General features: G+C 39.7%; 2 protein-coding genes across 2 annotated transcripts in view; one reads left to right on the top strand and one right to left on the bottom strand.

Annotated features, from left to right (window-relative positions):
* Positions 1-695: 695 nt before the first annotated feature.
* On the top strand, positions 696-11,753 carry LOC135468468 (arylsulfatase B-like). The gene is made up of 14 exons (XM_064746747.1): positions 696-806; positions 1,519-1,630; positions 2,089-2,140; positions 2,478-2,581; positions 4,015-4,121; positions 4,871-4,944; positions 5,369-5,473; positions 6,558-6,621; positions 6,951-7,048; positions 7,484-7,623; positions 8,381-8,430; positions 8,962-9,085; positions 9,765-9,937; positions 11,000-11,753. Exons 1-14 carry the CDS (start codon positions 701-703, stop codon positions 11,170-11,172), a joined length of 1,482 nt encoding a protein of 493 aa, XP_064602817.1. The 5' UTR covers positions 696-700; the 3' UTR covers positions 11,173-11,753.
* Positions 11,754-19,839: 8,086 nt separating this feature from the next.
* The window catches only part of LOC135467908 (probable methyltransferase-like protein 24), a 44,666-nt gene continuing 40,079 nt past the window's right edge, over positions 19,840-24,426 (bottom strand). The window contains exon 7 of the mRNA XM_064745832.1: positions 19,840-20,107. Coding sequence (XP_064601902.1) covers positions 19,977-20,107 — 131 coding nt within the window. The 3' untranslated portion in view covers positions 19,840-19,976. The remainder of the gene's footprint in view (positions 20,108-24,426) is intronic.

Below are 24,426 nucleotides of genomic sequence, written 5' to 3' on the forward strand. Positions count from 1 at the left end.
CCATACTGATCTGTATCTTCAGATACCAGTAACACCATTATAGTTACCTGAAGTTCACAGTCACTCTCAGCTGGGATATGTAGGCCGAACTGACGTTTAAGGCCAACAATAAATCGATGGAGGGTGCCAAGAGAGGTAGAGAGGTGGTATCCTCGTCAGTAAATGCAAAAGATGTCAGCTTCTGTAGCCTTTCATCAGCAAGTGTGGGGGATTCAAGTGCGGTCCCAACCTATACTTTTCTTTCATGGGGTCAGAAATCTGACAGGGGCTCTTGAACCAGTGCTCAAAAGTAAATTAATATTACTCCTGCAGGCTTAAATCTGAATGGCGCTTTATTCTTACTACGTTCTAGTACAATTTTGATCAACTTTGTCCTGAAGACGTTAATCGCTTGCCATGGAAGCAAACTGGTTCACATTTTTCATTATCGAGATCATTATTTTATCATTAGGTTTATTAAGATTAGGCACCACTTTAATGAAGTCAATCGTGCCTTGAAGTGTTTTTAAATAAATAAATACACACTATTATGCAAGCATGCAGGATCGAATAGTTAGTGGATGCTCCGTGCATATACGTGGGCTCAGATAACACCAGATAAAAAAATCGAGGAATAGGCATACCGTACCCGTCAAGAGCCCCAGCACGTGCTCTGAGCAGAGGTAGTTTACAGGGGACAGTCGGGGTCTGAACGTTGACAATGGCAGGTGCTTTCTGGGAACTGACTGTGTTTATTCTGTTGGGGTGTGCCAGCCAAGTCTGGGCCACCCGACCCCACATCGTCTTCATTGTGGCTGATGACTTAGGTGAGGCAGTTTTGACTCACGATTTATAGCTAATCACATTTTATCGTCTGATTATCACTAAATGCAGTGTTCTTGGCTGTGTCATATAGATGTAATTCTAAAAACTGACTATGTATGTATGTATGTATGTATGTATGTATGTATGTATGTATGTATGTATGTATGTATGTATGTATGTATGTATGTATATATGTATGTACACTTGGAGTTTAAGGTTGTACTTAACAATTTTTCAGTCATATATGACGAAGAGGAGTCATTAGGTGTCTGTACATATACCCTGTGTTCTTGTGGCAGGGCGAGTCCATGCCATCAAAGTGCTGCCACCACTGAAATATCACGCCAAAGACACCAGCCGTGACACTTCACCCAGTCATATTATACTAACACCAGGCCAATCAGTCCTCTTTTCCTTGCTCTAACTTCTGAGTGCTGAGCTCCAAGCGGGGCAGCAACAAACACCATGTTTTGTCTTTGGTATGACTGGTACCGGGTCCGCCGGCTTCAAGGTGGACGCTCTAGGCATTAGGCCACCGAAGCGATCCCAGTAACGGTGGTTTGCGATCTCTCAAGATTTGACTGCAATAATCATTCTACATAATCATTCTCTACGATTCAGCGAAATAAAAACCTGACTGGAAAATAAATCTGTACTATGAAACTTGTTATACTAAGTGCATATGTCCAATGTTATTGTCTTGATGATATTCAGGCTGGAATGACGTTGGCTGGCACAATCCTGCGATGATCACCCCAAACCTGGATCGGCTTGCTCGGGAAGGGGTGATACTCAACTCCTCCTATGTACAACCTATGTGTACCCCGTATGTATATACTCAGAAAAGAGCGTATGTGTACACCGTATGCTATCAGTTATATAACGATATTAACATGACTTAATAAAGATGTTAGTATCTACATCAAAACGTTGTGTTAACAAACCAAGAAGTTGTATATCCATAAGGAACATTTTATTGGAATATTTCCTCACCAACTTCGAAATGACATCCGCTGGAAGCAGTTACATCGTTCGTATTCAATCAAAATTAGCTTATACGTACGCCGTATATACTTCACTGAAAACAGCGCACACCATATGCATATATACTCAAAAACAAAGTATGTACACATCGTATTTATGTATCAAAAGACAGCATTTCAAAATTACAACCCCAGAAACCAAAAGGTTTCCGCTGACTTAAGTTGCAAATTTCAAAATTATTATGAGTCCTTGTCACTGTATACGCCTTGCCTTAGACGCCAACATTTCCATTCACTACAGGTCCCGGAGTGCCTGGATGACTGGACATTACCCGTTCCACACCGGAATGGAGGTTCGGTTTCTTTTTGTTTCATGTAAAATCAATTAGCTTTTTCTCCCTCCATGCTAATTTACTTTAAGTATCATGTAATGATCCTGTAAACTTTTCTCGGTCATTGGAATTTCATACAAGTTGAAACGTCTCAAACTAGTAATATCCCCTTTACCAAAGCGCTCTACAATGTCACTATATTAAAGCTTTATAAAGGGTTGCAAAGTATGTTTATGATTATCATACTTAGACCCTATGCCTTTTTCCAAACTATCTGTCTTTTGATAGTATAATTTTGCCATTTGCTAAACTACTGAGATATTTAGTATTAATACCTGTGTCTCTTTCTTTCTTTTAGCACTGGGTTATAGTTCCCACACAAGCCACAGGTCTTCCACAATACTACACATTGCTTCCACAGCGGCTCAAACTTCTTGGATACCAGACACATATGGTTGGGAAGTAAGTCCAGGGAGTTATTCCGCAAATAGACCTTATTATTCCTGTAGATCTCCGTAACATGGCACACCGTAATCTCAATTACTAATTACTACTAATTGCTAATGTGACAACCGCAAGTGCGTACATATTGCTACTTTCCAATATTTGGAATACAACAAATACAACCCGATTATGCAGACAGTGTTTATTTTGAAGCTTGGAATACAGCAAACGTTATTTAAGGATAAGAAACAGATGACTCAGTGGAGACGGAAATTGTGAAGGGCTATATTAAGTGAAAATGTTTAGGACCCGTTCACAGCGTTATATCATGTTACTTTGAAATGCAAGGGGAATCTAGAACGTTGGTATGAAGTAATCTCTGGTTAAGACAGCCGGTATTCCACAACCGTGGTAAAATATAAAATATAGGACAGGAATGCTTTCCATTCATTTCCCAAAGGCTACTCAGGCAATCCAAGGTTACACTGACGTATCGATCCACTAGCCACAAGAGGTCGTCAGAGGCGCAACTGCCTCCAACAAACTTGACGTCCGTGGAGTCAGAAGCTCTGTGGTACAGCGTCTTGCCTCAAACAATTTGCCGTGACTTCTGAGACACGGGGATATCACAATGAATGTGCAAATTCTGCAAATCTGCGCTGACATGAAGGCCATATCAAACCCGCCTTCTTTCCCCCATTTAGCTCAGGCATTTTTTATAAGGCAGATCTTTAGTGTTTACTAATTGGTTATTATACTTTAAGCTGCGCTCACCAGAGTATTCGTGGAATTCGACTAAAAAGATCAAGCTACATTTCATACACGATACGAATTGCATGAAACAGCGTTTGTTTTGTTTTCATTTGAAGGCTTAGCACCACAATTCCCATTGAGTGAACGCGGCTTTACTTTGGCCCAACCACTAAAGTCGCTTGGAGTGATTGACTGCATGGGATTTAATGTCGCACTCAACAATTTTTCAGTCATATGACGACGAAGGAGTCCTTAGAGTGTATCTAATGTGCTCCTTGTTGAAGGGCAGATTTCTACCGCTCTTTTATCTAGTGCTGCTTCACTGAGGAAGTTACAACTTCCTATTTTTTAAGATCTTAGGCGTGACCTGACCCAGGATTGACTCTGGATCTTCCGCCCCCGTAGCAGACGCTCTACCAACTATCGCTTGAAAGTCTATCCATCTGGCTGCCGAGTGCAAGACTCAGTCCCAGTGCTTTTTGGCCACAGTGAGATATACAGGCTGTAACCTTGACATTCAGATCGCCGTGAAATGGCACCAATGATGACAACACAAGGTTAAACTTGAAGCCAAAATATTTGTTGATTTTCATCCCTGTGTATGGAAACATTTAACAGATAAATACATTTTGCCCTGATGAAGGATATCATACAGTCAGAAAGGAGTTCCAATGAGTTATCTACCATGATACTTGTAGGTGGCACCTTGGATTCTGTGACTGGGGGTACACTCCTACATACAGGGGCTTTGACAGCTTCCTGGGTTATTATGAGGGTATGGAGTACTACTACAACCATACAAGAGGTAAGCTACCGGCTGGCAATGCCACCATGTCCACTCTGAGCTATATTGACTGGCAATCCTACCATATCCACACAATACGCGAGACTACCGAATGACAACCCTACCATATCTACGCAATACCTGAGACGACTGAATGACAATCTTACCATATTCACATAATACCCGGGACTACTGAATGAAAATCGTACCATATCCAAAGGCACCCTAGAAAACTGACTGATAATCATACTATATCCACACTGAATTATGAACAACTGACAGACAAATTCGCACGCATTGTTTGCACAATACCCGAGACTACTGACTGACAATCCTGCCATACTATATCAGGGAGAACTAACCGCAGGGTTCATCTCTGTTTAATAAATTTTAGAGAGTAGCCCGCTCGTTTAAATACCCCTGTCTGTCCCTTGACCAGTGAAAGTCGCGCGTTTGAATCCAGGTTTCGCCACTTCGTCTCCTGCTTTACATCTGGTTTGTTCTGTACCTGGCGAAGGGTTGTCGTTTGTATTGAGTCCCGCAGTTTCCTGCACCCATAAACCTGATCACCATGGCATAAGTGAACAATTTTAGAATACGTCCTTCATTAAGGTTGAAATCTAGAAATCCGTCCACATGATACTATGGATGCTTTAACTGACTGCAGGCTATTAGTGATTGAATATCAGTTTTATTGAACTATATACATTTTATGAAGGAAAGCATATATGACTGAAATGTAACTAAATCTGAACGTTTTCTACTGTCAGTATTTAACACCATGAGCGGTGTGGACTTCCGGGAGAACGAGAAACCTGCCGACTACAATGGCACCTACTCCACAGTACGTCCTTCATCCTTCCTTCCCTATCCTCATCCCTACAAATCTAGCTGCTAACGCAATAAAAACCAGTTGTAATTGCGTTACGGGCATTCATCTAGAGAAAAGTTTTGTACCCATAAGGTTGAAATCCATTACAACTTTAAATTAACAGGCTTTAATTAGAAATAGCTGCTGAGATACTCTAATCACTATTCCGTTATTGATAGCTGTTTTAATGATCTTCATTATGGCGAAGATATATATGTAGCTGACGTAAGATAACCACTAAGAGTTAGTTCTTGAAGTTAAAACTGTTCCTGAATGTTCGGAAAATCCACAGACTAGTTCCAAGAACCACTGATGTACAAGCACCACATGTAAGTTGTTCAAGCATGCACATTAAGCGTGTTGGGCACTGGCTACAAATACACGATTTCCCTTTCAGCATCTATTCGCGAAGAGAGCTGTGGACATCATTTCCCAGACAGACCCAAATGGTGATCCGCTGTTTCTTTACTTACCATTCCAAGCCGTACACTTACCCCTGCAGGTAAATTAACACACCCATTGATTCAATACTCCACCTCAGCTATCGTCTGATGGGTTGTGCCAGGTAACGTTATGTTGCGAGCTCCAGCGGTTTCTCCAGAGCTTTAATCGGTCCCCACCGCCTCCCTCCAGATAAACCTGTTTTCCGATACATTTATAGAGATCAGTCATTATCAGGTAAGCTCAACCAGGCACCAGGGTCCCGAAGTTGTCTTAGGATTAAGACTTTAACCTTACCTTCTAAATATTTTACTACTCTATAAATGTGACTTACCTTAGACATTCGATAGTCAAAGACTATGAGTTCTTTTTTACGTTAATGACAAAATTGAAAATTGAAAATATAAGAATTTAAGTTTAAATCCGTGTTCAAGAGAAATACAAGTCTGACTTAAATCTAAGATAGCTTCGTGATCTTGAGGCCTAGCTGCGGGATCAGGAAGCGATTCTAGATTTAAATTAAAATTTCACACCACTTTAAAATTGTTATTTCTGATGTAATAAAGTCAAAATATTGCTTGACAATGTACATTCTAGGTATGTCATAGTACAACAAATTCCAGATAAAATAACGGAAAGGAACGAAATTGAAATTAAACTTTTCACTTAAGTCCAAGAACGCCTCGTTATCCTGGGGTCAGGAGTCCTATTTATCAATGCGGAAACCACAGGACTTATACAGGAAATTTATATACTCCTGACTGTTTATGGGGCCTTGTTGACAATCAGCGGTGGGAGACAGCCGTGTGGCTGTTTCCGATGTCTAACGTTCGTTGCTGCTTGTCTTGCACCAATACGGTGTGCATATCAGTGCGTCACATGCGGGAATGTTCGGCAGTAATTTGCCAAAGGTGAGTGGTTTTTCCCGGGCACACCGGTGACTTACACACATAAAACTGACTCTCAGGTAAAAAAATTGTGAGTATATGGTTCAGCAACAATCAAATACATAAATAAATGTATGACCTTCAGTTAAGTCTGTACGTCAAGAGCCCTGTGTATGTACGTATGTACGTATCAATCATGCACGTCTTCAAAATGATAAAGCAAAATATAATGACCAATTCTATATAAAACGTTTGCAGGTTCCTAAACAGTACGAGGACATGTACTCAACCATCCATGACCAGAACAGAAGAGTCTACTGTGGTAAGATGATCTAACAAATGTGAACATGTGTTATATGTAAAGACCCAGGTTAAAGTAATCTATTTAATTATATTTTTAATTCACTGGAGAATAATAAACCATCATTTGGTTCCCTTTATATTGCGCTTTCCCAATATTTCACACACACGGTAAAAGTATGACAAAATATTAATAAATAAAAAAGTATTAAAATTTTTTTGAATAGATTTGTGAACTCAGAAACGTTTGTTTTAAGTATGTTTTAATTTCTCCATACATGACATGTGGACATATTCCTTCAACCTTTGTGCACACCCCTATGTAACATATAGGCTATACGTTTTGGGCAGGAATGATGTCCGCTCTGGACGAAGCTGTGGGTAACATTACAAACGCTCTGGACAAAAATGGGTTTTTGGACAACACAATCATCATCTTTACAGCTGATGTAAGTTATCAGATTACCATTCCAATCCTTTCTCACTGCGAAACGATATTTACTATTACAGCTGGTTTTAAACTTTAGGTTACGACTAACGAACAGCACTAACAACATGTGCTTGGATGCATCTCTTACTGGTTGTAATATACCTTACTATATCAGGAAATCTATGAGTGCCTGGTGACATGACGGATGACTTGAGATAAAAAGTGGGCCATTTTCACATCGAGTGAGCTGGCAGTCGATCATTCCTTTATTTCGTGGATTAAGGATATTCGAAAATCAAAAGTTGCGTGACTTAAATTCCTCCTACATACAGAGGCCGTCTTGGCACTGGGGATAACAGCTTGCTCCATGGATAACTAATTTTATATCAGATAACTATATATATATTAGTTAACTAATTATATATTAGATAACTAGTTTAACTATTTACTTCAGAACGGAGGCCCGACATACGCCGGTGCCAACAACATGCCGCTCAGAGGGGGGAAAGTCACTCTGTGGGAAGGGGGAACGAAGGGGGCGGCGTTCGTCTACAGCAAAACGCATTTGAATAAAACCGGATACGTCAACACAGGGTAATCTCAGAAACTTGTGACCTGCACTTGGAGAACGATGTTTGCAATTCTGACAAGGTTTACGGGATATGCATACTGTACAGGACAACAAACTTAAGTTGAATTTTTGTGAAACTATTCACTGTAAGCTACTGATGAATGCAAGACAAAAAAACGTCAGGGCCACTGACCTCCGTGACACAGGAGCCTCTCACCAATACGGTCGCTCTGAGTTCATGTCTAGCTCATGTTGGCTTCCTCTCCGGTCTGCCAGCAACCTGCGGATGGCCGTGTGTTTTCCCTAGGCTCTGCCCCGGTTTCCTACCACCATAATTCTGACCGCCGTTATATAAGTGAAATATTCTTGAGTATGGAGTAAAGCACTAATCAAATAAATAAATAAACGTTATTTTAAGAAATTATGATGATCAGTCTATGACATCGATTATGATGGTCAGTCTATGACATCGATTATGATGATCAGTCTATGACATCGATTATGATGATCACTCTATGACATCGATTATGATGATCAGTCTATGACATCGATTTTGATGATCAGTCTATGACATCGATTATGATGATCAGTCTATGACATCGATTATGATGATCAGTCTATGACATCGATTATGATGGTCAGTCTATGACATCGATTATGATGATCAGTCTATGACATCGATTTTGATGGTCAGTCTATGACATCGATTTTGATAATCAGTCTATGACATCGATACAGATGATTTATATTTAGTTGTTGGATCACTGGTTTAATCTGTAGGATGATGCATGCCGTTGATTGGTTCCCGACAATCTTGAGCGCGGCTGGAGAGCCACAAGGTACGAGACACTATTCTGCTGGATATTGTTATATGATCAATGAGCATATTGCATTTAGTACCTTGGTGAAATAATTCATAGGACGAACGATCCATCGGTCTACCTTGCACTGATTTAAAAACCAGCTCAGTACGCATCAGTGTCATTTAGGCTATAAAGATCATGTTGAATTTTGTGAAAACAGAGGATCAAAGTGAGATAAAGGCGTTCAGTGGCCGTTGCTAACAGTAATTCGTGACTAGATGTTGTCCCTTGTGAAATTAGGAAGTAGGCACAAGCGGTTCACTCTTTTCTTCCTTTCTCAGATACGTTACGATTTCTGCACAGCTTTACTCGTTAAGCGATTAGATAGTTCACAAGCACTGCAGCATAACAGCAGGGAATACACAGCTTGGAGACGGCTTGTGGGCGGGATATGTTGAGCAACCACGCCCACTTTCTCCGCATATACGTCGCTGAAATTAAAATATTTTAAACAGTACCTGAATTGCCCACCGATGGCATCCTACAAGTGAAATGTGTGTGTTACAGATGGACAAGGCCTCGATGGCGTTGATCAGTGGGACATGATTTCCGCGGGGACTTCCTCAGCCAGGGAAGAGTTTGTCTACAACATCGACCCTCTGATCCCTAACGCAGCCATCAGGTTGGTGTGTTGACACAGCAGTTAACAGAATATGGGTAACCGTTATATAGAAGCTTGAGACAAAGTCTTGGATAGACTGACAACATAAGACAACCTGTTTCTCATCCCATTAGACAACGAAAGAACTTTGAGAAGCTGTCAAAGGTTAATCGATCTGTGACGGTAAGGTAACAATTTGCTCGCAACATTCCACAGAAAAAACACTCTTAAGTGCTCGACCAATTTGTGTCGTATACAAGTGTCCAACAAAATACTTCAGCGAGTAGTGCGTACATGCGGGAAACCATTACTATGAACAAATATTATTCTGGAAATGTTTGTAAGTTTCTGACTAAGAGGTCCATAAGGCCTCGCTGGCCATGCTATGTAAACCCATCGGCTTAGACCACTAAAGCCAATGATGCTCTATATTTGATTCGATCAGCATGACGTTATTTGAGAAAAATATTCTTGATAATCAATGAAAACAACCCCCCCCCCTCCACACCCATCACCACACCATCCACTCAAAAAACAAAACAGGGTCTCTCAACCTCTCACAAGCACCACGGCACCAAAGCGATAAGGACAGTTGTAATTAACCACTGCATTGTGGAAAGTCTATGTATATTCTGTCTACTATATTATGTAATAAGATTTATTCTTTGTACAAGTATAAACCTGAATGTTATGCTTCCAGAATGGGTGACTACAAACTGATTCTGGGAAGCCCGGGCGTATTTCACGGCTGGTATCCTGTACCTAATTTTGAAGGAGAAATTCATACGAATATCACATCAGACATGGATGCGTTATCTGCCACAGCCAGTTTATCCTCCTCACTGAACCAAACACTGCTGTTTAACATTGCTGGTAAGCATGAGTATGGAACTTGTATATTAGACATCTACACTACCCATTGTTTCTGGAGGAACTACAAAAGTATCTCTTCACTCCCACGAGTATTTCACATCCTTTATTACGGTTAAAGGCGACCTAGGAAAATCGTATCATCTAGTCATGCGCTTTGGAAAACTAATACAAAATCTCAATTGTGACAGTGGAGCCAATTGTTAATTGATGCAGGGATGATATTTCCTGTCGAAATAATTTAATAACACGAGCATCGAGTTCTCCAAAATATAGTTAATATTTTTCACTTTATAAACAAAGGAATATCACACAAGAAATAGGAACGAAAATATGGCGTATTATCGTCATATCCTTTCCTCTCTTAAAGTTTATCACCTTTTTAGACCGTTATTTCAAGATACGTTACCAGGATTGGTCAATAGTAGATCATTCAGCATCTTTCAAGGCAATAAATAATGGTGCCAATTGTGTTTCTTTAAATGCTAACATCCAGTAACGATTTTCAACGATTTCTTAGTTCCTTGGTGGTATGTGTTTTACGTCGTTTTGGGAATTGTTCTTGCGATTATTGACCTGGAACGTCCTTATTGGTGGACGGCTGGTATACGAATGTCTGATTCAACGCATAGATTCACACTCCGTTCCCATGTTACAGAAGCAAGCAAGTTTAAGAGAACAGGAATGTATATTTGATTTTCCAATTCTTGTTTCTTATTTGTTGAATGTATTCCTACAAAAAACAGGATTCTGCTTATGGACTAATCATACCCGAGGCCTTTGTATTGTTTTATGTTAAATGTGATGAGAACACAGCATTTGAGTGGCTCTAGACCAGTGACGTCTAATAAACTCCAATTAACATCCAGGCATTTCTGTGCCTAAACCTGCCTAAATCATGGTGCTAGAGTTCCTGTGAATTTGTTCTGCATACACATTTACACGAATAGTCCTTCTCTGGTTACATGTCACCATTTGCCAACTATCTCATTGTCGTCGTGGCTTTAGTTTTACTCTCTTTGATTTCGCCTTTTATTCTATTATTTTTTTTCTTTGACTTTGTAGAAGATCCAACGGAACACCATGACTTGTCACAAAAGTATCCAGATATTGTGAGCAAACTGCGCATGCGGCTTGAAGAGCACTGGAAATCCTTGGTACCTCCTCGTAATCCACCGTTAGACGCGAAAGGTGACCCGGCGAACTTTGGTGGTTACTGGACCCCAGGCTGGTGTTAACAATCTACTATAATCCATTGCTTTTATCATCTAATGTCAGTAATGCCATTTTAAACAAAGCTTAAGCACATGTATGCAATAAAGTCAAAGAACAAACTTACAGTTAAATGTCAGGTGTCTAATTCCGCTTTCCATCCGCCGAGCGATATTTCCCTGTGGATTAAAGCAGTCCGTTCAACGTGAGCTTTGGTGTCAGGAGCACTCGAAACTGGTCATGACCGCCAACCAATTCAGGCAGCCTTGACAAAATTCGTCTGGACATGGGTAGGAAAGTAGCTCTGCTAATCGATTTTAATAGGTTTTACCCCCGTCTTTAGGTTATCAAATTCAAGTGCAACTGATTTAGACGCAGACAGATCCTTTACAAAATTAGTGACAAAACGATCCAAGTCAGCTATACCAGTATTGTTCATTCGATTAGTACATTGTTTCTAGCGGAATTCTCTGTGACTGAAGCAACTTTTCACAGTTGTTTTTCTTCCACAATTTTGTAGTTTTGAACGAACGTGATTTATATTGTTATTCAAGGCATGTTTCGCTGATAGTAACGGGTGCAGGGGGCAGGGATGGAGACATTACCCTTCACCAGGAATCTGTCAAACGTGTTGATATATAAATGGAATCGAAGCCTAGAAAGCGGGATTCGGGAATGCTACCGCAGTGGTCAATGATCTCTCGTCAAGCTACCCTAGCCAAAGGGAAACAACATCTCTCTTGACTTTGTCTGGAAGATGTGGAATAATAATGTCTCTGGAATACATGATATTTGATGTAAAACGATATAAGGAATAAAACGAGTTCCGCAATTGCATATTTCTGTTGTGATTTTTTTTCTTTTTCAGTTCTTTTTGTTACAGTGATCTTAATTATTAAAGACCTCATTATATACTCGGACACTCAAAGGTGGCACATCAGAATGTTTGAGTTGGATCAGCTAAATACAAAAATGAATTGCATTTGACACCTAACTAAACCTCATTGGCGTAAGAAAATTATAAGGGGAATCCGTCACTGGTCTAAACTCCCGCCCGACGAGGTAACATGCAAATGAGGCTGTGCAAAGATTCCCACAATATGATGGGCTAAAAGCGAATTATTATATAGGTCTAGTAAACCACATACGATCATTGTTTCTATCGATAATGCATTATAAAGTATTCGTAATTTCCAACGGTCTATACGTCAGAACTGAAGCTACATGGTAGGCCACATAAATACAACACAATATACTGTGTTCTACATACCAAAGTTCGCTGATCATCTCCCGTCGTCTGGACAACAAGGGGAGGTAACCCAGTCAAATAAGTCAGTGATCGGCCATGTTTCGAACTACAGCGACTTGACTAAGTTAATCATCGAAAGGAATCGCGAGTAGAGAAAACTGAACATTCGATTGTTCACTCACAGTCAGATATATGTCAGCAGACATCTGAAAGGCTCAATTTCGTGTACATAACGTCTGAAATAACAGAACAATTTTTCGCTGTCGGTGGTATGTCTCTTTAAGTAACTATTGCTTATAGCCTAGCTCTCCTGTTATTAACTTCATCTTGACCACAGCACAATAACTCAATTAGGATGCAAACTTGAATGGCATACATTGAAACTCTATACCCCCATAAGGCAGAGGTCTTCGTGGCCTCGTGGCTAGCGCAGCAGAATGTCTCAGGAGCTGGTCACCAATGCAGTCGATGTGAGTTCAAGTCTAGCTCACACTGGCTTCCTCTCCTGTCGTACAAAGGTCTTCTAGCAACCTGCGACTGGTCGTGGTTTTTTTCCGGACTTTGCCAGGCTACCTCCTATCATAAAGCTGGCCGCCGTCGTATAATTGAAATATTCTTCAGTACGGCTATGAATTAAATGAATAAATAAACAAACATAGGGTTAAGAGCTGTGATTTGTTTATATCCAAGTTCCGTTCTTCCGATGTATTCCAACATGTGGACACCGTTTAACTAAAGCGTAGCGAGTTTCTCAATAACGAGACTTTTTCTTAGATCACGTGGGGAAGTATGTCATTAAAAAGTATAAAACAAATAAATCAATAAATTATAAACCTCAGGGCGCTCTAGGCACATTTATTAATGTCATTTAATCTCCATATGTTTCATCAGTCCTACCATGCATGGAATTTCTGCAGAGCTTACAGTCCATTCTCTGTATTATACACTTATAGTGGGTATAGTGTCAGTTTTATAAATATCACCTAGCTACGGTGCAATGTTGTAAAACTCATCAGGGTACGACGTCACCTGTATACAAAGAGGGTATTGTTTTAATTTAATTCCATGAAAAGATCTCCAAAGTATGGTGTTGTGTAAGGCGTCAGTTTCACAAGCCTCGGAACTTCCATAGGTGTTATAGGTGTCTCATCATGAGCAGATAACTCTTTTTGACAAGAGACTATGTGGCTTGTAGGTGCTGATATAAATTATTTTCGTACGGCTTTATCCTCCACTGACACTATACGGCTAATCTGTGTTATTTTATGATACCAGTAACATCACTGTAGTTACCTGAGGGATATGTAGGCCGAATTCGGGTTACAGAACAACGATAGATCGATTGAGGGTGCCACTGGTCTCTCGTTGCTTATTTAAACACAGGCCAGATGATAATCCCGAAACCGAACTGAACTGTTTCCGTAATCAGCAGGGATAGAAGCTTGGCCCCGACCCCATCCGATTTGTTCCTGTTCTAACACCATAAATCCAAGAAGAACTCGAAGTGTAAAGTGACTGAATTAGTTAGGTTAAATCACAGAATTAGGCCTACAATGTCTAATCACGTTGACACTATTTTTATAGCGATGATTCCCCGAATACTGGGGTCCCCTCAACAACGCATGTACAAAAGAGCTACACAAATAATATATAATTATTAACTGAATAATTATATAACTAATGCATCGATATGCATTAGTTATTTGATTGTAAGTACATACTTAGTGGCGTAATGATTAGTGGATGTTCACTAAGAAGAAAACACTGAGAAACAAACAGATAAAAAAGTAAAAGGCATATCCGTACCCATCAAAAGCCCCAGCACGTGCTCGGAATATAGGCTGTCTGCATGGAAGAGTCGGGTATCTGCACGTGGACAATGACAGGTGCTTTCTGGGGACTGACTATGTGGATCCTGTGGGGATGTGCAGGCCAAGTCTGGGCCGCCCAACCCCCCATCGTCTTCACTATGGCTGATGATTTAAAAGAGGCAGTTTTCAAAGTGTCCATGGAGGCCTCATTCCTATATCGCCCGGTCAACGTCCGTGTAGGCCTACTTGCACAGGAGCCATACGTTCAATTGGCTCTTCCCTTGACATACATTTGTGGACGACAGGATATTCAATGTTTAAATGTATGACATCGCATTCTTTAATCAAGAGTAGTTTCATGAGCAGAGCAGAGAAATATACATTTTTTATATTTTAAATTAAAGTGTCTCCCTGTATTCATATTTTCTCGTTTGATTATCAGTGAACTGCTCTTGGTTGTCTCATTCTCACTATGTGTGAATGTCATAGTCATTATGCTATGTAAACTGCTATTCTACTCATTAGCGAACAATATATTTTTAACACATCATCATTTATCCTTTTTTATGTAATTTTGTGATTAACATAAACCATCTATTCATTTGGTGACAGTTACATCTGACGAAAATCTCCGAAGCTATGTTAAGGCGGATTTGAAAAAGCTGGGTCGAAAACAGATGTTTTTTCTAAACGTACAAAATGAAGCTATATAGCAATGTTCTCCACATTCATGCAGGCTGGAATGACGTTGGCTGGCACAACTCTGCGATGATCACCCCGAACTTGGATCGGCTTGCTCAGAAAGGGGTGGTACTCAAGTCCTCCTATGCTCAGACTGTGTTAACACTGTATATAAACACACACAAAAACAGCTTACTTCTACAAGCCCGCTCCTCGTGTTATATGTCTTCAAGAAACTTTTTTAAAGCCACATATGGATTTTACTTACCCTGGGTATTTTATAGGTAGAATGGATAGGAATACAGACGGGAGAGGGGGCCTGGCCATGTTTCTTAAAGACGGCCTATCCTTTTCAGAACTAAAGTTACCTCCCTTTAACAGTATTGAGGCACAATGTTTTAATATTGCTACGAGGTCTGGTGCACCCACAAGTGTGGTTAATATATACAATCCTTCTAGCCGCATTGATAGAAAAGATTTTGATACTCTTATGTCTTATATTAATAGCACTTATATATTGTGTGGGGATTTTAACGCTTACGGACCCTTATGGGGTAGCATTACAACGAATTTCGATGGAAGGGTAATGACCGCTCTAGTTAATGATTATGAAATGTGTGTTTTAAATGATAGGACGGGCACTCGTGTAGATCCTCATTCTGGGAATCTGTCTCATTTAGACCTTACTCTTTGCTCAGCAGATATAGGTGTGTCTTTTAATTGGTTCGTGGATACCATAAGCCCTTGTCCTAGCGACCATTTACCAGTTCTAGTCACCTGTAATATAGACCATCATGTGAATCCTGTAGGCCAGCCTCCCAGATGGTGTGTGAAAAGGGCAAACTGGGATGTATACAAAGAAGAATGTATGAGGTCTTTTTCTCAAGATGTGTATAATAAGGATGTTGATATTTTTGCAAATAATGTACTTAATGCCACTGATGTGGCTGCGCAAAAATGTATCCCAAAATCCTAAGGTAAGGTGTCTGGTAAAACACCTGTTCCTTGGTGGAACGACGATTGTTCTAATGCTATTAAAAATCGGAAACGCTTAAAAAATCGTGCAAAACGCACTCACCTATACCAAGACATTGTTTTATTTAAACGAGCTAAAGCTGTAGCACAGCGGGTGATTAAAACAGCTCAGAGACACCACTGGCGACAATACTGTTCGAATTTAAATAATGAAAATTAATGAAAATACAAATACCAAAGAAGTCTGGAATAAAATAAACTCGATTAAAGGTAAAAGAAAATCAAATAACACCCCAACTATTGTTCATAATAATAGTAATTATGTTACTAATATTGACAAAGCCAATATTTTGGCAGACAGTTTCTCTTTCGTTTCCAATTCAAACAATTATTCTCCTAAGTTTATATCCCATAAGGAAAATATTGAAGAAATGCATCCTTTTAATAATATTCTTTTTGATGACATGCCAATTAACAATGATTTTTCTTTACTAGAATTAAAGCAGGCCTTATCCTCATGTTCGGATTCGTCACCGGGAGAGGATACTATTACATACTCCATGTTGTACAATTTGCCATATCACTGTATGACTATATTACTATTGCTCTACAATGCCGTTTGGTCTAGTATGAAACTCCCTGTTAAATGGAAAACGGCAATTGCTGTGCCCGTTGCTAAACCAGGTAAGGATCCCTCGTCCACATCTTCGTACAGGCCTATAGCCCTCACGTCCTGTCTCCGCAAGGTCATGGAGCGTATGATAAATTCTAGGTTGATGTGGTTTTTGGAGAAACACAACATACTTAGTCCAGTACAGAGCGGTTTTAGAAACAAACGTTGTACTACTGACCATGTGGTTAATTTAGAAACCTCCATCAGACACTCTTTTAAATATAAAGATTATCTTTAAGCTACGTAATATTGGTATTGGTGGGAAAATGTTGGGCTTTTTAAAAGATTTCCTGTCCGGACGTTTTATTAAAGTTCGAGTGGGACAGAGTTATTCTCTCGCATGGTTCCGGTGGAGAATGGGGTTCCCCAGGGAATTGTCTTGTCTCCCACTTTATTTAATATAGCCATAAATGACTTACCCAATGCCATATCCCCTAAATTAAATTGCACGCTTTTTGCTGATGATAAATCCATGTGGTTTTGCTCTAGGTCCCTTGCCTCCTGTGTCAAGCATATTCAGCAAGGTGATATTATGAAATGGAGCCGGGACTGGGGGGTTAAGTTTTCTGTCAAAACAGAAGCTGTTGTGTTTACACGGCGCCATACTGGTAATGTTTGTCTGACCATTAATAATTCGACGATCAAAATCTCCTCTTCTTTTAAGTATCTCGGGGTTATATTCGATAATAGGCTTACTTGGGGTAGACATATTGACTATTTGATAACAAAATGTGATAAAGTTCTAAATGTAATGAGGTGTGTATCGGGCAAATCTTGGGGGGCTGAGAAAAAATCATTACTACTGCTATATCGCTCTCTCATCCGTACCAAACTTGATTATTGTTGTGAAGCCTGTGATTCTGCTTGCATTACGCTTAAAGAAAAATTAGATTCTGTTCAGTGCGCAGCGCTGCGGATATGTACAGGAGGCATGCGCACCACACCACTTAACGTTCTACAGGTATTATGTAACGAGTGGCCATTGTCTATCCGTCGGCGTCTGCGCACCCTCAAGTTCTTTTTCAGGCTCAAATGTTCGGTTAATAATGCTTCGTCTCGTTTGCTCGAACCTTTCATTTATAACAATTTGCATGACTTAAATAGTTATGCTGGGTTACCATTTAGTTTGAGATCAAAGAACATATCTTCGTCTTTAGGTTGTGATAATGTTGCTTTGCAGTCCTCCCGTGTTCCTGATTTCCCCACATGGAATCTAGAACCTCCCTATATTTCGACTACTCTGAACGATGATAGAAAAAAATCTGATAATCCGAATGTTTCCTTACTATGTGCTACAGAATATATACATACAAACTTATCCCAGTACTTGCAGGTATACACTGATGCCTCCAAGTGTCCAGACAGCAACAGAGTTGGTGCAGCCTTTTGTGTTCCAGAGTTAAAATATTCCAAATCCTTTAGATTATCCAATTTTGTCTCAGTATTTACAGCAGAACTTATAGCTATCATCTGTGCTCTTCAGTATCTCCTCGACCTAAAACCCTCCAGGGCTGTTATACTTACCGATTCTTTATCTTCCTTGTCTGGTATAATTCTTCATCACTTGTGTTTGAAATACTACATTTATACACCACTCTTCATTACCAGGGCGTCTCTGTGAGTTTTGACTGGGTGCCAGCTCATGTCGGCATTGTTGGGAACGAAATGGCAGACTCCCTGGCGAAGAGAGCTTTATCCTTTTTTGATATATCCTTTCACGTGCCCTTAAACATTAATGAAATTATGAGTTATGTTACACCTAAGTTTGTGGATATTTGGCAGCGGCAGTGGGATGAATCTAATAAGGGGAGGTTTTTTCACCAGTATAATCGTTCTGTTTTGTTAAATTCACCAGTATCATTACGTTCCCGACGAGATGAAACGCTAGTTTTTCGCCTTATTTCTGGACATGTGCCTACAAATACGTATTTATTTAGAATGAATCTGCACCCATCTGGGTTTTGTGATAGATGCCAAGTTAACGATGATATCGCTCATCTCTTATTTACGTGTACCCGGCACTCTAACGCTCGTCGTGTTCTTTACCGGGACTTACGCTCCATTGGCCTTAGGCATTTTACCTTACCATCTGTTTTAAACCCAAAAACGAACCGAAATAAGACTTTCCAGGCCCTGGTCAATTTTCTTAGCAGATGTCGTCGTTTTTAATAATCCGTAGTATACAGAATATAACACTCATATGACTGTATAAATATAATTTGCCTGAGTATTATTAATTATATGAAGGTATATTTTTAGTGTTAACATGGTTGGATCGGCCTATCTGTCGCTTTTATAGTGGTTGTCGTTTTTTTACCCATACAGAACTGATACGAGCTGACGCTTCTAGTGTTTTTGTCCAGGTATTATCTATGTATACTGTTCAGCTCTTCCTATACTATACTCTTTGTTCCGTATATGTTATAACATCTTGAGTGTTCTAACGCCCACCTTTTCCAAAAAATCTCTTTAACCCATGTGCCTGCCCCTCTTGTACTGTAAATATGGATTGTATAACTACATTAAGTAATGGTCATCATAGTGAATAATGACCCTTTACAAACACTTGTTTTTTCTTTTAGTCATCAAGCCCAAAATTCGTCGGCTATTATGCTACAAATGTTGCAAGCTACAATGTCCATACCACTAGTATTGAAATTTCTTCTTTTTGTTCTAAATAATATACTCTTCCTTTATATATTATCCAGGTTAAAAGCACTTTCAATGACGCCAGTGCAAATCAACCCCCCCCCCCCCCCCCTGCTTACTTCTACACGGCAACCATTATGTGTACACTTATTAACAGCGTATGTGCACACTGCATGTCGCCAAAATAACCTGTGCGAGTCCATTTGCACCCTGTATATATATATATATATATATATATATATATATATATATATATATATATAGATATATATATATATATATATATATATATATATATATAGATATAGATATATATATATATAGATATATATATATATATATATATATATATATATATATATATATATATATATATATATATATATATATATATAGATATATATACATATCCAAACAACAACATCTAATACCAGACTATGTATATCCAAACAGAGACTGCGTGGTATGTACTGTAACGGCATAAGTATAGCATTAGACGTACTGAAACAACAGCCCGTGTGGACACATTACGTACATAGGCGTCGAACAATCCTTTGTGTCTTCATGTCTTTCTTGTCAGTTATCATTTGTCGAGTGGTAATATAACACAAGGTTAACATAGGCGTATTACAAATTTGGGAAATCAAATGGGTTTTATTGACCAAATTAAACTTTTCCTGCAGTGTTATAATTATTGTAGACCACTTCGGTAGCCTAATGGTTAGAACGTCCGCCTCGAATTCGGGAGACCCTGGATCAAACCCGCGTCGGGCCATACCAAACACTCAGCGCTTAGAGATTAAAGTAAATAAGCTGGACTGGTTGACTCGGTCTCAGTATAATGTGACTGGGTGGGGTGTCAGGCCTAGTGTCTTCTGCATGATACTTCAGTGGAGGCAACACTTTGGCGGCATGGACTCGCCCTGCCACAAGAAGAAACAGCATATGTACACACACCCATTGACTCCTCGTCGCAATATGACTGAAAAATTGCTACGGACGACGTAATACTCCCAGCGTACACACATACATTATCACTGTAAGCCACTGTCCGTCTAGATGTGATTGTCACACCTTACATCTCCTGGAGTTCCTGGATGACCGGTAGTTATCCTTTCTACAATCAGAATGGGGGCTTTGTTACGTATACACAGTTAACTCCCCCTGCTTTCATACAAGGAAATGTCCGCAGATTTGCTCTAGAATATAAACACAGAACAAGCATAGACGGTCACCGCTCTTGGAATTCCACACCAGAAATCATGCAGTAATTTATAACCATCATGAAAACCCCTCTACTTTAGCACTGCATGGAGGGTTACTAGGATTTTATCAAGTTTTAATAACAATTGTGGTTGTTTGATACACTGCTCGCTGGCCGTCTGTTTCTTTAACCTCTGTGTGACTTCCCACACAAGCCACCACAGTACTACCACAGTACTACACATTGCTTCCACAGAGGCTCAAACTTCTTGAATACAGGCTCATACGGTTGGGAAGTAAGTTCAACAGCTTGTTTCACTAAGTGATTTTGGGCTTCAGAATAAGATTGTAATGCAAATTATACACTTAGATATATATTACCAAATCGATAAAAGTTTGACCGCTGATTCTGTGTTGTGATAGTACAATTGCAGCCAAGTTAAAGGCATCCAGCTTCATACACGACTAAGGCCCCCAAACTCCTCCGCTATCCCTCAGCTCCAGTGGTTTCTGAATTCTCGCCTGGTTGATGTGCTCTCATCCTTGACTTGCTTTCTACGTTTTGATCACTAATAACAAGGGGACTGACGTCAGCAATGTCAGAATCTAAGCGCCAAATCCGACATTCGTGTAGCATTCGTAGACTAAGTCACGTTGGTAATTGCCAACGACCAAAACATCTGTGCGGAGCTGCTTTCGATATTTTTATCGTACATTTATCATACGATGTTTTCTATGTCATTATTATCGCAGTACCATTGCCCTATATGTGCGATTATCGTACTTGTACCACATCTTTGTGAAACTGTGCCCAGTTTCCAAAGGAAGATGAAAGAAATAACAGATGATGAATAAAGCTGGAAACAGGTAAGAGGGAAGCAGCCAGGAGTTCATAAAAGCACAATGTTGATGTAATAATGATGTAATGATGTAATAAACATGGATGTGTATACAGAGGCCTTCACTCACGGGACGACTGTTGGCAGAACACTGGGGCGTCAAACCACAGCCATCTAGGCAGTGCCATGTCAACAATTTGACTATCCTGGTATGGCTGATAAGATAAAATGTCTACACGAGATGAATTGTACAGACACAACCTGTATAGTTGGAATAATCTGACGATGTCAACCTCACTGCATTTAAAACGACTTGTCGTTTATATTAGGACTGGAAATTTTTAACTTTTATATACCCTGCAAACTGAAGCCATTCCAAAGGCTAGCATACAGTCGGAAAGCGCTCCATTGAGTTATCTACCCTGATACTTGTACGTGCCACCTTGGATTCTGTGACTGTGGGTACACTCCTACATACAGGGGCTTTGACAGTTACCTGGGTTATTATGAGGGTATGGAGTTCTACTACAACCATACAAGAGGTGAGCTGTAAGCTAATGATTGATACTTCATCTAGCTGGGACTACTGACTGACAAACTTCTAAATCACCAGGGGCCTCCGTGGCTCAGTCGGTTAGCGCGCTAGCGCAGCGTAGTGACCCAGAAGCCTCTCACCAATGCGGTCGTTGTGAGTTCAAGACCAGCCTATGCTGGCTTCCTCTCCGGCCGTACGTGGGAAGGTCTGCCAGCAACCTGCGGATGGTCGTGGGTTTCCCCCGGTTTCCACCTACCATAATGCTGACGGCCGTCGTATAAGTGAAATATTCTTGAGTACGGCGTAAAAAAACAATCAATCGAAATCACCATAGTAACAAGGAACACTGACTAAAAGCTACCACATCCGTACACTTGTGGCTGTGACCGGGCGTCACTTTCGGCCCGGTCATATTTTGGTAGTTCTGAACCAAAATGCTCAAGCTCACCGTATGAATAGGGAAGTATATTAGAAATAACCGACAAACATGTGTCAGTGGGTATAATAGCCAATCCAAAAAGCAAAAGGCCACATACCTTTCCACACAAAGGATAAAACGCAATAAAAACACAATGATCAGGCAGTCCTAAGCAAAACACGTATAATACAACATTAAACGATAAAAATTTGGCGAAGACCCGCCTCCTTATTCTGTGTGTTCAACAAAGAGTGCCAAGGGATGCTATCAACAAATACTGCAGTTTTCTTGTCAAAAAGCTTTCCGTACAGTCCGCGACGTAAATGAATTCTATTGATGTCGTTTTAACTGCTGGAAAGAATTTGAGGTGGTTTCATTATTTACGGCTGAAACGAAACACGCTCAAAGACGGGGGAAAGTGCATTGATTAGATAGCATAAATGCACATCAATAATTTAATTGAAATTAAATTTTTTATTTTTTTTTTTAAATTGAAATTTTATTGATGTATTTTTATCTGCCGGAAACAGATGGTTTTACGCGTGAATACATGGATGTCAACTCTCATGTATGTCTTGGCCGAGATAGCTGTTATCTATTCATTTGAGGCATACTTTAAGCATTTACATAGATTAGAACAGCATACAGATTTACGGCTTCTAAGACATCTGTGCACACGGTTTTTAGAATGTACTTCAGAACAAATCTGTTTGAGAACAGTCGTTGTTGTAGGGTTGTCGGTATGTGAAGACAGAAAGCTGTGTATCTCCGACCAGCGTGTGGGCATTTGACCGAGTTGCTCAAACTATATTTCACATGCCACAGCGCATATAATCCGTTCTTGACCACGATTTAACATAACCCTTACACTGCTCACGTGGCGGGGCTTACAGGATGTGGTGCAGTAAACGACCATTTTGGGAACAATGTTTAACCTACAAGTTGTTAAACGTTAATGTGGAGTAATCGAAACACAACATTCAGTCATCGCCAACAACAAAGTACACGATGACAATTTCTGGAAAGGCACTAATTAACCACAACAAGCTAACAGGGTCAAATAAACAATATTTCAAGAAGGCTGATGGAATGTATATCGCTGAGATTCCAATGTCCATACAGAAGTCTCACAGAGAGTCTCAAGGAAAGCTATAATTAAACCAAAAAGTTATATACCTTCAAGAAATTAAAGATCCGGACAAAATATTTAATACACCTAAATGCATGCACATACACCCCATACAGAGGGAAAAATCTCACATTATGAGATACCTAAAACCGACAAAAAATTTTGATCACGAACACTGGCTATAAGATCGGGTTTAAAAAGCTTTAACCATTAAGTATGTGAATACTGTTTGCAATATTGTCTATGTAGCTCCTATAGCATACTTTCCTAGACCTACCGCATGAAAAGAAATACTATAATTTTATTATTTCTATATCCTTTATGAAAACAATCAAATTTGACATGATCCTTGATTAGATTAGAAGTCATCCAACTGGAAAACAGCATCCAAAAAGGATTGACAGTTTACACATGATAAGAAATGGTGTTTTATTGTATCTATTTCTCTGCCATGTGAAAGGCATGAAGGGCTTTCACAAACCATATTTATATAATATATAGTATACATGTGTACTGCGTAAAATTTTGACTTTCTGTCCTGTTTCGGCACAAAATGCTCAAGCCACGAGAGCTTAAAAGCCTTTGTTTAATATACTAAAATCCACTGAGGGCCTGCGCTAGCGCAGCGTAATGACACAGAAGCCTCTCACCAATGCACCAATTCAAGTCCAGTTTATGCTGGCTTCCTCTCCGGCCGTACGTGGCAAGGGGTAACACCAGCCTGTGGATGGTCGTTGGTTTCCTCCCACCATAATGTTGACCGCTGTCGTATAAGTGAAATATTCTTGAGTACGGTATGAAACACCAATTAAATAAATGAATAAATAATATCCATTGCAGTGACACCATTATTTATTTATAAGGCAGACAAATTATTTATCACAGATGTTCATATAACTAGTTTTTGATTGATTTGATTACAATAACGCTTGCATAGCTTCTTGGTGTTGGGCTCAATGTTTCATTTATACAATTTATTTAGACATCTTCAAATATGTATTTCAAGGACTTCACATCTGTTTATACATAAATTAAATGTGATGCTGGAAAATGTCTCCACAGTGGCATTAAGATGTTTTTATTAGCATTTAATCGGAGAGCTGTCACATTTTCATGCC

The sequence above is a fragment of the Liolophura sinensis genome, chromosome 6 (genome assembly GCF_032854445.1).
Source record: "Liolophura sinensis isolate JHLJ2023 chromosome 6, CUHK_Ljap_v2, whole genome shotgun sequence".
In the NCBI taxonomy this organism is placed as follows: Eukaryota; Metazoa; Mollusca; class Polyplacophora; order Chitonida; family Chitonidae; genus Liolophura; species Liolophura sinensis.

What these genes read in the sequence shown, in the direction of transcription:
- LOC135468468 (XM_064746747.1), top strand. Translation starts at nt 701, where the DNA reads ATGGCAGGTGCTTTCTGGGAACTGACTGTGTTTATTCTGTTGGGGTGT. An exon ending in GAACAGAAGAGTCTACTGTG is followed by an intron (nt 6,622 to 6,950) that starts GTAAGATGATCT and finishes CGTTTTGGGCAG; the next exon opens with GAATGATGTCCGCTCTGGAC. An exon ending in ACTGCTGTTTAACATTGCTG is followed by an intron (nt 9,938 to 10,999) that starts GTAAGCATGAGT and finishes TTGACTTTGTAG; the next exon opens with AAGATCCAACGGAACACCAT.